The sequence below is a fragment of the Neofelis nebulosa genome, chromosome 2 (genome assembly GCF_028018385.1).
Source record: "Neofelis nebulosa isolate mNeoNeb1 chromosome 2, mNeoNeb1.pri, whole genome shotgun sequence".
Classification (NCBI taxonomy): Eukaryota; Metazoa; Chordata; class Mammalia; order Carnivora; family Felidae; genus Neofelis; species Neofelis nebulosa.
This window is the reverse complement of record NC_080783.1, coordinates 155,965,950-155,986,181: the sequence shown is the minus strand read 5'-3', so window position 1 is coordinate 155,986,181 and position 20,232 is coordinate 155,965,950. Positions and strand designations below refer to the sequence as shown.

The 20,232-nt window shown below is 36.2% G+C and overlaps 1 protein-coding gene and 1 long non-coding RNA gene across 5 annotated transcripts in view; one reads left to right on the top strand and one right to left on the bottom strand.

Annotated features, from left to right (window-relative positions):
• ADGRL4 (adhesion G protein-coupled receptor L4) overlaps window positions 1-10,452 on the bottom strand; it is a 110,015-nt gene extending 99,563 nt beyond the window's left edge. Inside the window, exons 1-2 of one of the 3 annotated variants that reach the window (XM_058716864.1) lie at window positions 10,139-10,452; window positions 8,609-8,758 (exon numbers count right to left, since the gene is read on the bottom strand). In XM_058716864.1, coding sequence (XP_058572847.1) covers window positions 8,609-8,758; window positions 10,139-10,388 — 400 coding nt within the window. In that variant the 5' untranslated portion in view covers window positions 10,389-10,452. The remainder of the gene's footprint in view (window positions 1-8,608; window positions 8,759-10,138) is intronic. The other 2 variants (XM_058716863.1, XM_058716862.1) reach the window with 2 other exon arrangements.
• Window positions 10,453-18,837: 8,385 nt separating this feature from the next.
• LOC131504504 (uncharacterized) overlaps window positions 18,838-20,232 on the top strand; it is a 51,557-nt gene continuing 50,162 nt past the window's right edge. Inside the window, exons 1-2 of one of the 2 annotated variants that reach the window (XR_009258032.1) lie at window positions 18,838-19,115; window positions 20,039-20,193. This is a non-coding gene — a long non-coding RNA (uncharacterized LOC131504504). The remainder of the gene's footprint in view (window positions 19,116-20,038; window positions 20,194-20,232) is intronic. The other variant, XR_009258031.1, reaches the window with a different exon arrangement.

The following is a 20,232-nucleotide window of genomic DNA, read 5'->3' as shown; positions in this document are numbered from 1 at the left end:
GCTTGCACTTATTCCTAAGGTATCTTAAGTATATACACCTCATACTTTTTTGTTTTTAATCAATTTCTTTGATAACGTAGTGGGTAAAAAGCAGATTCAAGGTGGGGGCAACAACCAAAATAATTCATTTATGTCTCAGGGAGATTCAGTTTTCTTATTTGCAGACTTACTTCACAGAGTAGCTTGAGAATTATATAAAGCAATAGTTTGAATGTGCTTTCACTAGAAAATTATTTAATCTATAAATTGAGGGTAATACTAGCCCTCATTTCAAAGAGTTGTTATGAGGATTAAATTTATAAATTCATGTAAAGTGCTTAGAGCAGCATTTAGCTCACAGAAAGCACTAAAATCAACATCAATATTATTACTCTTTTTGTAAATAAACTGTAAATATGCAAGTTACTTCTTTAAGCATGAAAAAAGCCTAAATAAGGAAAAAGAAATAATGGAAAAATGGATAATCAGGAGACTGGATAATTTGCTTCTGAAATAAGCAGGAGTTGGCTGTAAAGTATGCTGATGTCCTATAAAGCTGGGGCTGTAGATAACTGACACGCCCCCGGACACAGGAAGTATCAATTTAGCAACATAAAGTTTGCGATCTTAAAATGCTGACAAAAGATCAGAGCTACAGTAAACAAAGCAGAAAAACTGGAACTCGGTGAGTTACTTCGTGGAATTGAAAGTGCTATCCCTATGATCCTTTTGTTCTTATTTCTACCAGTAGTTTTCTTGAAAAGCACAGAGGATTAAATGTATGAAAATTCCACATTGAGAGCACAATTTCCATGTAATTTTAATTTCCTAGCAGTTCCTAAAGATATGACTGAACAGAGAGTATAAGATGGTGTAGCTGCCATGTTCACTCTGCATGCAAAATGAACACTAATTCCAGAAAAACAATATCCATTTCCATTTTTATTGATGCCTTAGCATCAGCACATATCATAGGGTGTGCACACACACACACACACACACACACACACACACTTATACATAGATATATACATACTTTGTGAACTGATGTTTTAGCCTGGAACAAAAAACAAAAATGGCAGTCTTAACTTAGAAAAAAAATCAGGACACTAATAATGTCAAATCAGATGGTAAGTCTTATTTAGAATTGATTTAACTCAGAATTTTGAACAACTCTTTGTGATTGTTTAAAAGAACTCAGAAGCAATGTGTTTATTGCTAATTCTCTATGCTGATATTACTTTTCTGATTCTAAATATGCAATAAATCCACCTAGATAATACTGATTTAAAATGATTACAGGGTGTCTGGGTGACTCAGTTACTTAAGTGTCCACCTTTCGATTTTGGCTCAGGTTATGATCTCATGGTTCATGGGACCTAGCCCTGTATCAAGCTGTGCCCTGTCAGTGAGGAACCTGCTTGGGATTCTCTCTCCCTTCCCCTCTGCCCCTCCCCAACTCATGCCCATGTGCTCTCTCTCTCTCTCTCTCAAATATAAATAAATAAATAAATAAATAAATAAATAAATAAATAAATAATTAAAATGATTACAAATAAAAGAGATTTTTACATGAAGAAAACTTGTCATGATATTTCAGTATAAATTACTTTAAAAAACCCAAAATCATATGTTCATATTAAAACCTCTTTTAAGATCTCAAAATATTTCTTAGTTTATCTCATTAATTCTTATAATTATCCTGTGCAATAAACATGAAAACAGGATGATTTAAAAAAATGATTTCTGAAACAGCCTGCAAAAATGACATTGTCAAGTCAGATGAGATAAGTGTTTATTTATAAAATTGTGCAGCTTATCAACAAAACTCAAATGGCACAAGTAGTAGCCAGGACCAGAACTTTCTTTCATTTTCCCTGCCTTCATTTCCCTCCCTCTCCCTCTTTCTCTCCTTCTTATTGCAATCCCTAGAGGGAGATGGCTCCTGATTTATACATAATATTTAAATAATATTTGAACAATCAACTGGAGGTTCTAGATGGAAGAAAGTTAGATAACTCCAAGATTCATTTTCCTTCATATGTGATATACTAATAAAAAGTATTGAGGAAGCAAAGTTTTTATTTTTTGGTAAAACAAATGCATTTTTACATACTCCAGATGATCTTCTTAGGTACATGAATACAAATACAAACTTGAAAAAGTAGGAACTCTACGGGTGCCTGGGTGGCTTGTTAGGTTAAGCGTCCGACTTCGGCTCAGGTCATGATCTCACGGTCCGTGAGTTCGAGCCCCGCGTCAGGCTCTGTGCTGATGGCTCAGAGCCTGGAGCCCGTTTCAGATTCTGTGTCTCCCTCTCTCTCTGCCCCTCCCCTGTTCATGCTCTGTCTCTCTCTGTCTCAAAAATAAACATTAAAACAAAAAAATTAAAAAAAAAAAAAGAAAAAGTAGGAACTCTAATGTGCTTCTAGATAGTCATGTATCAGATGTATTTAAAGTGAAGTACATATTTCCTTGGGATGTCTTGTACTGAATGGAAATGTAACTTATTTAAGAAATGACAGTCTAAATTAACCCAAGGCTTACATTCCAGGATGCGTGATTTTCATGAACTTCCTCCAAATAAATAAAGTGCCTTTGCCAATTCCAGAAATCCTTTTCCTTGTACTAGAAGTATGACCTCTTTCGTGTGTTGACAAGAAGAGGTTACACATTAGAACAAACTCTACCACAATAATTAGGTGGAATTTCCTCAAAAATATCCACTTCATAAGATGACAAATTCCTTCAACATATAGGAAGAAAAAAATAAAAGCATAAACCATTTTAACACTTTCCTTAAGCTTATATTCTATTTTAATTTTTAATTCTTTAATTTATTTTGAGAGAGCCTGCAGTGTGCATGCACCCCCTCCTGAGCGGGGGAGGGGCAGAGAGGGAGAAGAATCCCAAGCAGACTCCATGCTGTCAGATGTGGGGATTGATCTCACAAAACCTGAGACCATGACCTGAGCCAAAATCAAGAGGCAGATGCTTAATTGACAGAGCCACCCAGGTGCCCCACTAAAAATAGAATTATTTTTAAAAGGAAAAGGAAAAAGAGGACTTGCATCATTTAAGTTTTGCTGATCACATGTCTATTATGGAAATTACCAAACTGTTTTTTTGTTAAATATTTAAAACTGCAGTTATTTTTTGTAGGAGATAGTTTAGATAGTATATCTGTGGCAACTGGTGATACACGATGTACAAACACATGCACACATTTTGTATGCTTTGCATCTGTTCTGATGACATTCGGTTTGCCCATTTTGATAAGCATCCTTTCATTACTAAAAAACAAGCTATTATGGAAGAAAATTACATGTCCTTGGTACTTATATTGTAGCCTGGGCAGAATGATGCTAGCAGATTATTCTAATGAATATTTCTCCCACATTCTGAACGCGCAGACCATTTCTTCTTCCAAACTCTTAGATAACTATTGTGACATTGTTCTCTCTACATTTACTATTGTCACAATGCTCTTTAGTTTATTATGATATTCTCCCAGCTGAATTTTGCAAGCATATATATGGCTATTAGATAATGAAGAAAACTGTTTTTTAAGCATAGAGTATGTCTCCCTGAGTGCAGGCACTGAGACTTCATTATTTCTTATAAAGTGCTTGCGATGTTATTCATAACAAGCATGTCCCAAGCTATGAAAGATTTTTATACATGCATACAAGCTGTCAATTATATCTTTCCTGACCTTTCTTATCCTCATCTGGGACAACTTTTTTCTTACCCATTCTGACTCCATGAAATTTTCCCAAACACAGCACCACTTACTGAGTTCAGATGTGAGTAGGAAGAGAAAGTCTACTACCTTCTTCCTGACGCCCACACCCAATCAGGCACTGTACTGCATCCTTCCCCTTGTTCTTGTTTCTTACCTCTCCCAGCTCAGTTTATTTCAAATCAAGCAATATCATGTTTTGTACATGCACAAAGATTCTTTCAACTTTTCCAACCTTCCAAATTACTGAGGGGAGATGGGATGTCTCACTTTTTAGATTTATAACTGTGTTTCAGAGAGTAACCAACACTGTGCTGAGAAGCAAAACATATAGCAACAATATTTGTTTAAAAGACTAAAATAATCCTAAATTTTAGGAAAATATCATCAACAATTTCAAAAGCCATTAAATATATCCCCAAATTTCTACACTTCTCCAGCTTCTGCCTTAAAATACACTCATTGTCAGCATAAAGATAAGTGTGTAAATAAATTCATGTTAATACCTTAGTAAGGTTGTCAAAAATAAATAATTCCTATTCAAATGATACTGTTTTACCTATTTGATTTAAAAAAGCTGTACTACACTAATCTAATTACATCAGCTGATTAGTAATACTAGTGACATTTTTGGTAATCTAGAGAAGGTTGAGATCCCCAGGGTTTGAGTCCTAGCTTTGTCACTGTAGCCTTGGGACACTGGGAAACTCACTTAAGCTTCAGAGTCCTGCTTCTCTCATATGCAAAAAGCTATAGCATTGAGCTTAACAAACTAGTTATAACCATTCAAAATGGTGTTTGTAAATAAAAGACAGCATCCATACATTTTATTTCAAAAGCTTATGAAAATTAAGATATATTGGATAGAAGTGACATAAAATATAAGAATTGTACAAAGTACTATTGGATTTTTTTCTTTTTTCTTTTCTTTTTCTTTTATTATTATTTTTATTATTATTATATATTTTTTTTGAGAAAGAGAGAACAAGCAGGAGCAGGGAACCCAACTCAGGGCTCAATCCCATGACCCTGGGATCTTGACCTGGGCTGAAATCAAGAGTTGGAGGCTTAACCAACTGAGCCACTCAGGCACCCCAGTACTACTGTTTGTATAGGCTGGGTTGACTTTTGCTAATTCACTCTTATTCTACCGAAGGGGGTCATCTTTCTAATATACACTATTTATCATGTAACTTAGCTACTTAATACTTGCCAATGACTCTTTTTTCGTTAAGAGAAAAAAGTCCATATCTTGACACCCACACTTAATTCCCACTGACCCCCTCAGTTAATATGCCCTGTGATATATACATCCAGAATGAAATACTTGGGGCTCCCTAAAACATACTACACATGTTCAACTTCTAGGCCTTTGTTACTGCTGATTCGTTTTGCCTGGCTTTGTCACTTTGTCAGTCTTAATGAATCCTATTTATTCTTTGATTCTCAGCTTAAATGTCACCCCCACTTGGAAAGCTACCCTGCAGTTGATTACATATCTCAAATTTACCTGTATTTACATATTTTATAACATTGCATCAAGTCGTTTATATAGTTCTGAAGCTGTCCCTAGATATCCTGGAAATCAAGGCCAATTCCTTATTTATTACTTTAACCAAGGGCATAGCAGTATTTGTTAAGTGGAGGTCTTATGGCAAACATAGTAAGAGTACAGGCTCTGGAAACAGACTTAGGCTGAAATCTCAGCTCAATTACTTATTTGTTGTTAGCACTTGTGATATTCACTTAACTTTTCTAAGATTCTACTTTTTTATAGATAAAATGAGAATAACAACAGATGAAGGTGTTGTGCTAATTAATATCTTAGATATTAGCTATCTTGATGTGATGGTGATAATGATAATGATGACAATGAAAATATTCAATAAATATTTGTTCAATAAAAAGATGATTAAATGAAATAAAGTCACTAGTATTAAAACTTGTTTCAGGGCGCCTGGGCTCAGTCGGTTGAGCGTCCGACTTTGGCTCAGGTCATGATCTCAACGTTTATGAGTTCGAGCCCCGTGTCAGGCTCTGTGCTGACAGCTTAGAGCCTGGAGCCTGCTTCGGATTCTGTGTCTCCCTCTCTCTCTGCCCCTTCCACTCATGCTCTGTCTCTCTCAGATTCTCAAAAATGAATAAACATCAAAAAAAAAAAAACACCACTTGTTTCTACGGGACTAGGTTACCCAAATTCTAAATGACTTGTATAAAACTAGTTCTTGGAACAGAGTTCATTTAAGTGAGGTCTGGTTACTACCATAACATTTATTTGACAGGTCTCTGAGGGAGTCAAATTGGATGGAGATGAGGAAGATAATGGTAATGATACCAAAAAGAAATTTACTTTCACTCTTCAAGAAGTAGCCATCCTTTATAACAAAACTGTTGTCTGGTCATTTCTTATTGACCTAATACCAATTTTAGAGAAAGATAGGGAAAGTGGGAAATCTCTTCACAGATGAAGAAAGCCAACTGTTCAAACCCAATATATAATCTAGACAATTCAGCGGTTGAGAACATAGTGTTTTAACTCTAAAATGCATGTTAAACATACTTACTGAAATAAATTTCAAAAATCTACCAATGAATTAATAAAAGGTGCAAACCACTGTTTGAACAGTTTTAAGAGGACATTATAAACCTCACATAGTGAATATTAAGACAAGTGAATTTATTTATTTATTTTTTTTAATTTTAATTTTTATTTTTTTTCAATATATGAAGTTTATTGTCAAATTGGTTTCCATACAACACCCAGTGCTCATCCCAAAAGGTGCCCTCCTCAATACCTATCACCCACCCTCCCCTCCCTCCCACCCCCAATCAACCCTCAGTTTGTTCTCAGTTTTTAAGAGTCTCTTATGCTTTGGCTCTCTTCCACTCTAACCTCTTTTTTTCCTTCCCCTCCCCCATGGGTTTCTGTTAAGTTTCTCAGGATCCACATAAGAGTGAAAACATATGGTATCTGTCTTTCTCTGTATGGCTTATTTCACTTAGCATCACACTCTCCAGTTCCATCCACGTTGCTACAAAGGGCCATATTTCGTTCTTTCTCATTGCCACGTAGTACTCCATTGTGTATATAAACCACAATTTTTTTATCCATTCATCAGTTGATGGACATTTAGGCTCTTTCCATAATTTGGCTATTGTTGAGAGTGCTGCTATAAACATTGAGGTACAAGTGCCCCTATGCATCAGTACTCCTGTATCCCTAAGACAAGTGAATTTATAACATTCTTTAAATGAGGGATTTGTTAAAAAGAACTTGAAAAAAAAAGTGCCATTACAAATTCTGTTCTGTGTGAAAAGAAATTACAGGCCAAAAGATCTTGCAGTGTTTTTTTTTTTTCCAACAGAAAGTTTTTTCTGCCCTTCAGGTGGCTATTGACTGAGGCAGCAGGGCGGGGTGGGGGGGTGCTGTGGGGGAAGAGTGCATTGGATAATGGAAGATGTGTTAAAAAAAAAAACATTAAAAAGATGATTATGATCTGGTTAGCTGCTGAAGGTCCAAATTGTGAAAAATTATTGATGTTAATGATGGTAATCATGACAGTTGAAAAGAATCTAAATAACAAAAAGGCAACACCACTTATGAAGTATCATAGTGCAATTTGTAATGATTAGTGGAGAAGCACCCTAATATATTCGATGCAATATTTTGAAGGTCACTCGACTATCAACTTGCTATAATGCCATTCAATTAAATACACAGTAAAAATCTAAGATTATGTATAGAAAGAATTTCGTAGTGCTTGTGGAATAGTATATTACAAATCCTGGCTGTATGTACAAGCAGAAATGCCTGATCTAATGCACCATTAAGCAACTGTAGCTTTGCTCTACATTTTTTAAACATTAAACTAATTATGATGAGGTCTGGTCTTACTAAGAACTGCATATTTAATCTTTTTTAAGAGCCTATCAAATTGAATCACGAGATACAACTTGTTTACGCTATAAGCAAACACATGCAATATTAACAATGTACAATATCCTGGCTTAATTAGAAAAAGTCCATGTTATCTTAAATACATTTAGGAGCATAATACCACATAGTTCTAATTTGAAGTTGTCATTTAATTATATTTTAAAACTAATTTATATGACTTGGAACTGCTTCTCTCTCTAATACATAGAATGTTTTTCCATTGACCCAGTTAAAACTAGATTCTACTAAAAATGAAAGAGAGAGGAAAGATAGAGTGAGGCTTGAAGGAAGAGAAAGAGTGGCGGTTGAAACCACAGACAAGAAGTCACTGAAATATGATTTTCGGACAAGGTCCTGTTTATCAAATCAGTGGGCTGAATTGCACCCTGCTAGGACCTTTTCTACCATTATTGCTCTGGATTGTAGCCTCAAGTTCTATAAGTGAGATCTACTTTTTCAGAAAAGAATACATTTTCAAAATTCTCTCTCTCTCTCTCTCTCTCCAGGGTATCATGCAGGATATACAGGCAAAACACTTGAATCTCTTAATATTATCCTCAAATTTAAGTAGTCAGGTAGTAAAGAAGGTACCTGAAGGCAACACATATCCATATAGCCTGGACTTCATGAACTCTGTGTTCTTTCGTTTCCAAAGGTATTGACTCTACTCTCTGCAACTTAGTTTTCCAGCTTAAGTTCAAGGACAATGTTCAATAGTTACACCAAAAATAAGATATACATGGACTCCTCAAAAATCAATAATCAAGTATACATTTTCAAGTGGGACCTTCAAACTTGTTTAGTTAATTAAGCTTTTTTTTTTTTTTTTAACCAATAGCTTGAAATCATACAGCTTAATGTAAACACTTAATTTCTGGACAAGGGAAAAACAATCATATCAGAATTTAATCTTACCAAAAAACCCAAAAGAGGTAATAAAGGTTGTTTACCTTCACAAATTGTGACACCATTTCCTGAAAATCCCATGTTGCAGTAACAGGCTTCAATTCCATTTCGTATTTCACATTTTGCATTTGGAAGACAAGGTGTCTTGGTGCAGTTCTGAGTGTAGGAACAAATCAGCAAAGTGGAAAAACCCACTACGGAAAATACAGAAATATACCTTTTCAAAAAAAGGAAGAAAGAAAAGAAAGAGAAAGAAAAGTTTCTCCCCTCCCCCCCCATTGTTGAGTCATACTATAGTAAACACAAAAACCCTTCTTTCTTTCCATCTAGATAAATGGATTATGAGAATTTCCCAAGAGAGTATTTAGCTAACTAACAGCACAAGAGCAAGTAAGCAAAAAGATGAGCACTTTCTTCAATGTCAGTATTTATTGAGTAAATCTCAACAAAGCTATAATGTAGTAAACAACCCAGCTCTATACAGAAAAGAGTATTCCTAGATCACTGGACTCTTGGTTCTGAGACGAAATATTGTTAAAGGGGATTGCATGATTGTAAAGCGATTTCTTGCCTCTGGGAACGATTCTGTGCAGAGATCAAGGTGACTTGATGGTCTGGGTCTTGTCAAATTCAAATCTCTGTAATTTTTAAGATGAAGACATCAGGAGGACAAGTGCAATTATTGTTTTTTTCTGTAGTCTAATTTTCTTTTAAATCCTGCCTTTTCCATAGTAAAATTTATGCTACATTGTTCCCCCAGTAGGAGAATTTAAGATAAACTCAACATATTGGTCAAAGATTGATCTTCTGGGAACGGACACCATACAAACACAACCAATAAAATGAAGCAGAAAAGAGAACGAGGCTTTATTTTGGAGTAATTGAAAACAAAGTTGGAAATGGTATTTTGTGGGCTGTTCGGAAATGATAAGGCAAAGCATGGGCCGGTCCTTTTTTATTGTTGTCCCAGGTCTTCTGAAGTCACACCTGCTTGAGGATGGACAGTCAGGAGCCATGCAAATCATTGTTCTTAGAACAGTCATCTGAGATAAACTGTCCTTATCTGGTAACAAGAGAGTGTTAACATTTGATTCTAAATCTCGGCCTCACATAGGGCTGGATATACTGTCTAAACCAGAATTAATTCAGCTGCAAAGATGTGATTTATAACCCTTCTGCACAGCATCATCCAAATGGTATTTTAAATGAACCCAAAGTCTGGGCTGGCAGTCCCCTTAAAATGCCGGGAAGCCTCCCACAAGCGTTACCGGGTTGGATTTCCCAAATTTTTTGAGGGGAGATCGGAAAAAAAAAAAAAAAAAAAAAAAAAAGGTCAAAGGAGACATTGGGGATTTTGCGGAGTTTGTATTCAGGAATAAAAAGGTGACTTGGTCCCTGGGCCCTGCGTATCCAATTCCAGAGTTGAAAGGCCAAGGAGAAAAAACATCCTGAGAAGTATCGCCGTCCACTCTTCTTGGAACCCGGGCCAAATCCACTTGGCACGCGAGTTCCACCTCGGAAAAATCCCCTTCCCTGCAAGCCCCGGACCCTCCGCAACCTCGCTGGGCACTCACCTAGGAGCGGGAGGAGTTTCATTGGCGGCGGCCGCTGTGCAGGCGGTGGCGGCAGTGCGGCTGGGTGTGCGGGCCGTGTCCCCGGGACGCAGCTGGGCGGCCGCGGCAGGGTCCCGGCTCCGTCCCCCGTGACGCGCCGCTTCCTCCGGACACTTTCCGGCCTCTTTTGTGTGAGCCTGTGGGTCAAGCCCTGAGTCTGCCGGTCACGTCCGGCCCCCGGCCGGTTGCTCCACGCCACCCTGACCTCCATCCCCGGCCTCTTGACCGCCGAGCACTCTTGCTGACCCTTGGAGGGATCATTGTGCCCCCGGGCTCAGCGTCCAGAGGGCCGCTCTCAAACCCCCAGCTCGGTAGCCAAAACAAGGGGGCCGCCCACGGAGTGTCCCTCCCGGGAGAGCATCCAGCACCGCAAAGGTCGAAGGGGTACTTCCGAAGTTCCCGGACACAGCGTTCTTTTGTTCACGAGCACATTTCCATGAAGCCTTCGCAGGTAGGCTGAGCCCTGGCTCCCGACAATGGGACACTCCTGGCCAGTGCCGAGTCCTCACCTTGTTGGGACTCAGGGTTTCAGAGGGCAGAAGGATACCTTGTCTACAGGTGAAGATTGGGCTTCGGATGACTGAGCAAAGAACAAGCAGACAAACAAAAAAAACAGTTTCAAAAGTCCACGCATTTGTCAGAACTCATCAAGTTGGTGCATCTTATTGTGTGTAAATTATACCTCAATAGCGTTGATTTAAAGAAAAGAAGTGACTGAAATTTGTGCCATCAAGACAAGCTATTTTTCCTTTACACAGCTGGGCACCCCCTTGTTGTTTCATTTACATTCTGTTGGATTTAACAAACATCTACTGAGAACTGACTTTGTATACAGAGTACAATCACCAAGAGGAGCAAGCCCTGCCTCCCACACCCCCCCCCCCCCCCGTGGGGCAACAACTAAAACCGGTCACAATGACACAAGTCACAACGACCTAAGTACTTAGGTATAAATATATTTCCCTGGCTCTCTACTGCATTTGCTTAGACCCTTTCTAGCTTAACTTAACTCCCACCAGGAGCTCCTGAGAGTGGGTCTGCAATAGATGAGGGAAATGAGGAACAGAGGTAGTGTGTGAGTTGTCCGGTCACACAACTAGTCTTAAGCGGCTGGTTTGATTCAAACCCAGGCTGTTTTGCTCCTGAGTTAGTGCTCTTAGCACCTCAGAAGGCTGTTGGAAAAATGAGGGGTCACCAGTTATCCATTATAGCTATTCAGGGAGTTTGTAAAGGTGATTTAAATGCCCCAAATGCCACGAAACATAAGTTTGGGATTTTGTTCTGTTAATTGGTTTTCTTTTAATGATTACTCCCCCCCACCTTTTTTTTTTTAACTAGACAGTGATTCAGTGAAAAAGTCTGGCAGCAGTCTAAATGAAGGATATTAAGGAGACATCAAAGGCAGGGAAGCCAGAATAGTTCAGGAAATAGACTACAAATGTTTCAACAAAGGTAGAGGTATTTGGATGAAAAAAAAAAAAAAAAGGGAGGGATGGTGGGGGGGGGCGGACAGAGTCCTGAAAGGATTAAAGAAGGACAGATTGATGTCTGATTGACTAGTTCTAGTTCAGGCTGAGAGATATGTTTGAGACACAGAGAGTAGAAAGGTTTTCAAGTTGTATGACTAGAGGAAGGTTGGAACCATTCACAAAAATTGGAAAAGTAGGAGGAGTGGCTTTGTAGGGAAATAAATAGCGAGCTCAGTCTCTTAATTTAAAATTTGAGGTGTTCCAATGGCCTGATTCGTTTATGAAGAGTTTTCCCACAGTCATGGTATAGATTCATCATATGGAGTCATTGAACATACTCATCATTCAGAAGGCATAATAAATATAGAAATACATTGTTTTCTGAGACAACTTATAAACTGAAAGACAGTACCTACTTTTAAAATCATTGCCTTAAAATGGTTTGCTTCCTATGTCAGCCACACATGCTTACTCTTTACCCTTAAGATAACAAAAGATGAGCAAATAAAAATGATATATTACTCTTCTCTATACATTGTTTTAAAATTAACAAAAGTAAGTTAAAATTCAGTTTAAAAATATTTTCCAAGCTTTCTTTTTTCACGTGTATTTTTATAAAAAGTAAAATTGTATTTATATATCTTTATCAAGAAAATGTAGGAGAACATAAGGGTGAACATGAACTTTTAATGATGCTTACAGTTTAAGATTGCTCTGGTAAAAATCAAAATTACTTAAAAATTTATTTGAAGTAGTCTATTTTCTTTTTCTTTTTTTTTTTTTAATTTTTTTTTTTTCAAAGTTTTTAAATTTATTTTTGGGACGGAGAGAGACAGAGCATGAACGGGTTAGGGGCAGAGAGAGAGGGAGACACAGAATCGGAAACAGGCTCCAGGCTCCGAGCCATCAGCCCAGAGCCTGACGCGGGGCTCGAACTCACGGACCGCGAGATCGTGACCTGGCTGAAGTCGGACGCTTAACCGACTGCGCCACCCAGGCTTCCCTGAAGTAGTCTATTTTCTTAAGGAATAGATATAAGATAGTAACTGAATAATTTTGGACCCATTGTCTTTACATTACTAAAAAAGAAGCATTGAGAATTTTCAATCCAAGAAAATATTTCAATTGTGAGAGAAAAGTGTATTTTAAAGAAGTATTCTCAAAGGGATATAGTTTTAAGTTTTACATTTTATCGGTCATCTTCACTTGGGTACCACTGAGACATGTCTAACTTTTAAAAATATAGCAATCACTTAGAGCTTGACTTTAGACTAAGTATAACACATGGAAGTTAAGTCATTCTAAGCTGCCTACCCAGTTGTGGTCATAATACATTAGTTTGAACCCTCATTCTGCAATGTGGGGTCTTAGCAAATTAATGGTTAGTTCTATCTTGGGTCTGTCTATAAGATGCGAAATCAAACAGGCTTTCCTTGAAAAGTTCTTAGTCAAGTTAAAGTTTGCATTGAAAAGTATTCACCGTGAAGATCTGGGTGTAGCTCAAACTTTTATCATGAATAGATTTTTTTAACCTCTTTGGGAAACAGCTCACCCATTATAACACGGAAATAACAATGCATGCCACATTAGATCACAATTGTTATGGTCATTAATATACATGTCAGAACTCTCAGGCATTCCATACCTTTAATACTCAATACATCAAAATATAGGAAATTTGTGCACAGTTGAAATAAGACCTTCTCCAAAGATGTATTTATCATGTGCAAAACATATGCTGCTTCTGGACCTCCCTCATGAGGCCTCTGTGGGATTTTCTAATTCCTATCCATATAATGTTAATAGTGTGACTGGATTCTAAGTGTTTGACCAGCTCTGTGACTATATTCTAAATATTGTCATTACACATCATTTGATTTTTCTTGACTGAAGGAAACTTTATTACCAGTTTGTTAATTTAGGTGGTTCCTCATTCTTTTATATTATCTCTCTTCCCATAGGATTCTCAATAGGATTACAATTTACTAAGCAGATTTTTCCACCACAGGTTAATTTTTAGTCAATCCCAGCATTAACAACATATGCTTGGCAAAAAGGCTATAAAAAAAAAAAAAGTAAAAACAAGAAAAAAGGAATTATGTGTAAGGATGGGAAGAGTAATCTGATGGCAACATGCAACACTCAAACAAAGAAAAGCTTTACCAAAGTGGAACATCAGCCACTCAGTGTAAGACAACCTCTAGGAATGGGTACCAATTGGGTTTCCACAAGGTGGACTTCTCTGATGAGGATTCCTAACCTGGTATCTTAGAACTTGAAGGTAAGAAAAATAGTTTTGCTTCTTTGTTTTCCCCTCCATGATACCTCACACAGTAACTTGAGAAGGATAGGTATACAATAAAAGTTTGTGCTGATTAAATGAGTTAATAAATTAATAAATATCTAGAACAATGAATAGTAAAATTTATCACAAATGGAAATCTTTATTTTGGGAGATCAGCTAGAAATTGTTTGCCTCAAATGTCTTTTAGGCTTCTAGATACATTTCATGTTATTGCAATATAGCAGATGTAAATATTTTGAATTTAAATTTGAAGAGAAGTCCAGGAAAATCTTTAGTTATTTGTAGAGTAATTAATGATTCTCAAACAATAGGGAACTATGTCTTTTTGTCTACTGTTAAACTAATGGTCTTAAATAATCAATATAGAAATGCTACAATTTTGGGGGTGTCTGAGTGGCTCAGTCAGAAAAGCCTTTGACACTCGACTTTGGCTCAGGTCATGATCTCACAGTTTGTGAGTTTGAGCCCCCTGTTGGGCTTTGTGCTGACAGCACAGAGCCTGCTTATGATTCTCTCTCTTTCCTTCTCTCTGCCCCTCCTTGCTCATGTGTGCTCTCTCTCTCTCTCACAAAATAAATAAGTAAACTTTAAAAAAATAATATTAAAAAACAAAGAAGTGCTATGATTTTCAAACTTAGCTATCTGGAAACTTGTGTCTCTCTAATCTGTATTGAATCTATTTAATGTCTGTCAATATTTTGTATGAAAATTAATTTTAATATTATAATAAACACTTCTACTTAGGCATTTTTAATAACCCATAACTATAAAACTCTAGTATTTTAAAAATGATTTAAAAATTGACTGTCTAAGGCTATGAATAGCAACACTTGACTAGTTTTAGGCTAATTTTTTTTTTTAGTGGAAGCGAGTGCAAAAAGCATCTGGTAATTTTGGATGTTGACTGGAAAGGAGATCTGAGTTCCTTCCCAGCCTGGTCATTCAATTGTTTTGTGACCTTCAGAAAACTCACTAAATCTTTCCATTATTCTGTTTAACATTTTTGCAAATGTCCCTGTTTTTTTTTATGATTCTTTCTCTCCTATGACTCCTATTCTTAAAGATTTATAAATTAGCACCAATGCTTAGGAACTGATATTTTTAAGCCAGGCATTGATTTAAAAAAAAAGAAAGAAAGAAAGAAAGAAAGAAAGAAAGAAAGAAAGAAAGAAAGAAAGAAAGCATGTGTATTATACTAATTGTTTGCATTATAACTGACCTCTAAATACTTTATTAATGTATCTTCCTTTGTTTGGACTTTTTCCATGTTATAAAAATATTAAACTTAGCTATTTTTTTAAAAAGTGTGGCACTTCTAAAATAGAAATCATGCTAAAATCATCTTCTACTTAATATTGTTACACTTTTTAGCTATGCTTTTAATTAACATGTTGTACTATTGATTTAATCATAGTTGGTTCCTCTGCTTCACTGGGTTGTGCAGAAGAATATCCTAAGAAGTTACAGAATCCATCAGGATGTACAAATAATTTAAATTATTTCTTTAGTATGTAATACAGTGTACTTTACATTACATTTCATCTACTTTGTGTTCTTTGATCATTAGTTTATTATACCTTTTTACAATTCTCCATAATTGCTCAAAATTTTTAAGGAAAATTAAATATTGTAATTACATACTGTCAGCATATTTCAGCTGCTTGTTATTCACAATCATCCATTATTATTAACATGAATATTGAAAATACAAGTCTCTTGTTCAGATCTCTAGGGAGCATCATTATTAACTTCCTACTACTTAGAGAATTACCTTTTTATTCATACTCTTTACTTTTGACTTTGTCACAAATCTTTATCTCAGACAAGATTTAATTTTTCTATTGTAATCTGTTATTAATAGCCTTCAATGAGAAAGGATTAGCTTAAAAATATAAAGTTTTTTGAACTCTAAATAAAATTCATTAGCTTATAATCATTTGTAATTTATCTCATTTTTAAAACTTTTTTTATGAAGGTGCATATCAGGTGGTCATAAGTTTTCCTCATATTTCTATGTATAACCATAAATGAATATAAATAGTAGAAATAGTACTGTCTTCAACCAACTGCTAATATGATTTTGCCTAAACAGAAATAATAAGATAAATTTGAAGGTAACCATTACTCCCCTAAAAGTTATGGTGACAAAAAGGCATCATTGACACATAACTTATAAATTAACATTGTAAAGCAAGGGCTAAGATATAGAGTTTAGTTCTCATATGTGTCTTAAAAATTATTCACAAACTAGTTGCACTACTTTCTCTTTCAAAATTCCTTTCTTTTACCATTTTTTTTTTATTTTTTAAAGCAATCTCTACACCCAATATGGGGCTGAAGCCCGAGATCAAGAGTCACATGCTCTACCAACTGAGCCAGCCAGGCACCCCAAAAAATTCTTAAATAGCAATTTTCCAAATGTAATTATACCAAATTCCACTACAACTTTTCTTATAATATAATGAAAATTTTTAAATGATAAATAAAAATTGATTTATTTGTCATATGAAATTACACACTTTTATTCAATGACTTATAAGAAAATGATGAAAATCTAGAATGATGATCAGTTTTGGTGATAATTCTGAAAATAATTCTTTGTCTGAATTAACTTCTAGAGAGGGAAAATATTTAAAATAATGTCTTTTGAAAGTGAATCTTATCTGTGAAATGTAAACAAAGTTATGTAAGGTACAAAGAATAATTTTGTGGAAAAATAGTCATATCATTTTATTTTTGTGACAAATACAATTACTGAGCCCAATACATAGGACAAATGAAGAGGTTTTTCTTTCATTAGGTGATATTCAGGTACTTATAAGCAATTTTGCTAATGTAAATATGTATGTTTAAAATGAGAAGAATTCTAAACTATAATAGTAATAACATTGTTTAGGTGTGAAATTGCTTAGCTCTGAAAGATAGAGGCTGTGGTTAAATTATTGTCAACATAGCTGACCCTTTAATCTTGAGGTTGAGATTTTATTGCAAACTATTTCCTCACTTTGTCTAATTAGATCAGGAGGTACAAATAAGGTTCTAATGTAAGCAGTTAACATTTTCCTTGATCTGGGCACTTCCTCTCTTTACAGAAAAAAAAAAAAAGAACAACAAAACTACATATAGAACATTTTCTTAAGTAGCTTTTATTTTATTTCTATTATTTTATAGTATTGGACAGATTTTTTAAATAGTTACTTTTCACTTTATTTTTAATAATTTCAGTATTCTGTCATTAGCAGTGTGTCTTCTAAATATGTCCCTCATTGCTATCATATTTGTGAGAATAAAAAAAATATTTATACTTGTCAGAAAGTACTTTTGAAAACTTAATACAATGCATAACACTTTTTAAAATTGTGAGTCCTCTGTTGACTGTTTTCTTTTGGTTTTTGAAGGCTGAAATTAATATTATGCATTGTTTATTCCTTCAGTGCTAAGACTGTTAAGGATGATGTGCACAATTTTTAAGTGATATGTCTTGTTTACAGTGTTCTGTGGTCCATTACTGTAGCATTTGAGAGGAACCATATGATTATGGTCTTAGAGGTTGTCCTGTAAATACACTAATTTTGTTCCATTTCCTTACTATCCTTGTCAATAGAATGTATTTTTCTTTTTGTTTTATTTTTTCCTAAAGGATTTATAAGGCTGTCAACAAAATGGATTAATTTTATACCTCTGCATCATAAAATGTTTGACCCTAACAAAGAGTTATCCTTGAATTTCAAGTGTACCTCATATTTTCACTGTGCAAAAAGTTTACTGGGAGAAAAGGGGTCAAAATAATTAATCTATTCTTATCAGAATCTTTAAAACCTAGCTTCTTGGTTCATGTTGAGTGCTACACAGAACTGAAGAAATACGACTATGGTAAAATAACTTGCCCAGATGTAACTTTTCTCATCCCAGTAATGTTACTGGAAAATCAAATCACTCTAGCACTGAATCATCTCCAAATATTATCCAGTAAAAACAATAGTTTACACAATGTGTCTAATAATTAACTAAGATACTGGGAACAATAGAGTAGAATTTACTTCTGAGGCGCCCTGTTGTATCTGGAGAACTGTGTTGCAGTTCATTTTTATCACAGCTACTATTACATCCTTACTGCCTTCTAGTGGCTTCGTATGCCAGGGGATATCAAACTTCTTCATCTTCTAAAGCCAAAGACATCGCTTCATCTACTTGGCCTGATATTCACGTGAGAACAAGAGGCTCAGCAGGGTCCATGTGTGGCTTTCCCACTTTTGTATGTGCCTGCAAACCAGTTGCAATGGCTTCTTTATCTCTCCAGTCCTCAGAGAAATTGTTTTACAGTGAATAGTTTTTCCTTTAAGATTAAAAAACACTATTCCAATTAGATGTTTAGAATCAGATTGAAAGAAATATATAGTAAGTTAAAAAGGAACAGCATGGAACAAGTTTCCATTCTGATGAGAAATACCTAAGACAAAGGCTCTTAGCATTACTCCAGGAGAGCTCACTCTGTACTTCCCTTGGTAGTGTCATAGAAAGCTTAGATCTTTCATGAGAAAACACCCACTGACAGATTAGAATATCTACATAAAGGTGGCTTTTTCTTTCATTTAAAGAAAATAACGAATAATTCAGATATTAATGTATTTCCCAATGTTGCTATCAGGTGTAACATTAGATATCCTCTATTCATTCATTAATTCTCCAGCCAACATTACTGAGTGTCTACTATTTGCATATTCTCTGTGACACTGGAGATTCAAAATTACACATGACAAGCAGAAATATCCCTAACTCATCCTATAGGCTGATTCTGAGTTTCCTGGACAATGAGCTAGCTGGGACTTGAAGATGCTCCTCTACTTTCTTCTTCAGAAGGGGCCGTATGTAATCTGGCTTCCCATGGGGCCACAGGGTGCCCAAGTACTTTCCCAAACAACTCTTGTCAACAGTTGATATCAGAATTCTGACCTCTGTCAACCAAATTAACTGAAAATTCCTTCCTCTACAACTGACAAGGTTATTGTCCTACTCCTCACCACCAAAAGGGAAAGCAGGGCCCTCCCTACTGGGTCTGTACTTCATGCATAACAGAGAGACCGGGACCAGCCGTCCCCTCTTGGAGGGGATGTGTGCCTTCTTGGTTATTGCTGAGCATGGGCTTGTGAGTTTACCTAAATAGGTACTGTTCAGGACATGCTGTGTGGGTTTGGATTCCAGCGAAGGGGATTTGGCCCTCCATTCTCCCTTATGTTTTTTTAAAGTTTATTTGTTTGTTTGTTTGTTTATTTATTTATTTAGTGAGAGAGAGAGCTTGAGCAGGGAGTGGCAGAGAGAGAGGAGAGAGAGAGAGAGAGAGAGAGAGAGAGAGAGAGAGAGAGAGAGTCCCAAGTAGGCTCCTCACAGTTCAGCACCAACCCTAATGCAGGGCTCAAACCTATGAACCACGAGATCATGACCTGAGCTGAAACCAAGAGTCAGATAACCTGAAGAAAATAGCTTTTTCATAGAGAGGAAGACTCCTGGAAGCCAAGTAATCTGAATTTAGGTACTAGCTGCCTAACATCGGGGATTGTAGGGCTTTTCGGAGGTTGTTAACTCCTCTAGGTGGCTGGGGTGGGAGAGAAAACTGCCTTCTGATGGGAGAAGAAGAATCCTTAATTCAAAGTCGCATGCTAGGTATCCCAAAATGAATCTCAGGGTAACTTTCAGGCAGTCCTGATCTTCTTACCACAAAACTAGACATGACATGTTACTGACCTCAGTAATTCATTAAGCAAGGATAAACCAAACATTTTAATACAAATAAATGTCAGTATAGTACAAAGAATGTAGACTGCCATGAGGGTGTGGCAGGGACTGCTGGTTGCTTCCCTAACAAATATATTTTCCATCTTTCCTAATAATAGTAGCCTATACTTGAAGCTGTGAACTTAGCCTACCAACATAAAAATTGCATTTTCTGATCGACCTTACAAGTGGTTCTGCTGAGACTAAGTTCTGGCTATTGGGGTATAAGCAGAGCTCTGGATTTCGCTTTTAAAGCCTTGTTTAAATAGCCTATTTTTTTTTTTTCTCCCTGCTTCTTCTTTCCTGTTACTTAAGACACTGTGCTCAAATCGGAACTCTAGCAGTTATCCACCAGGAGAAAAAGTTGCAGCCTGGGGATGCTGGAGTGATAAAACAGAGTCATCCCTGAGGACCGTAAAGCCAAAGCCACCTGCAAGAACTGGCAAAATTGGCCATGCCTAGTCTTTAAGGTGAGAACAATTACCTCCTATCTTATGTGAGCAATTGTT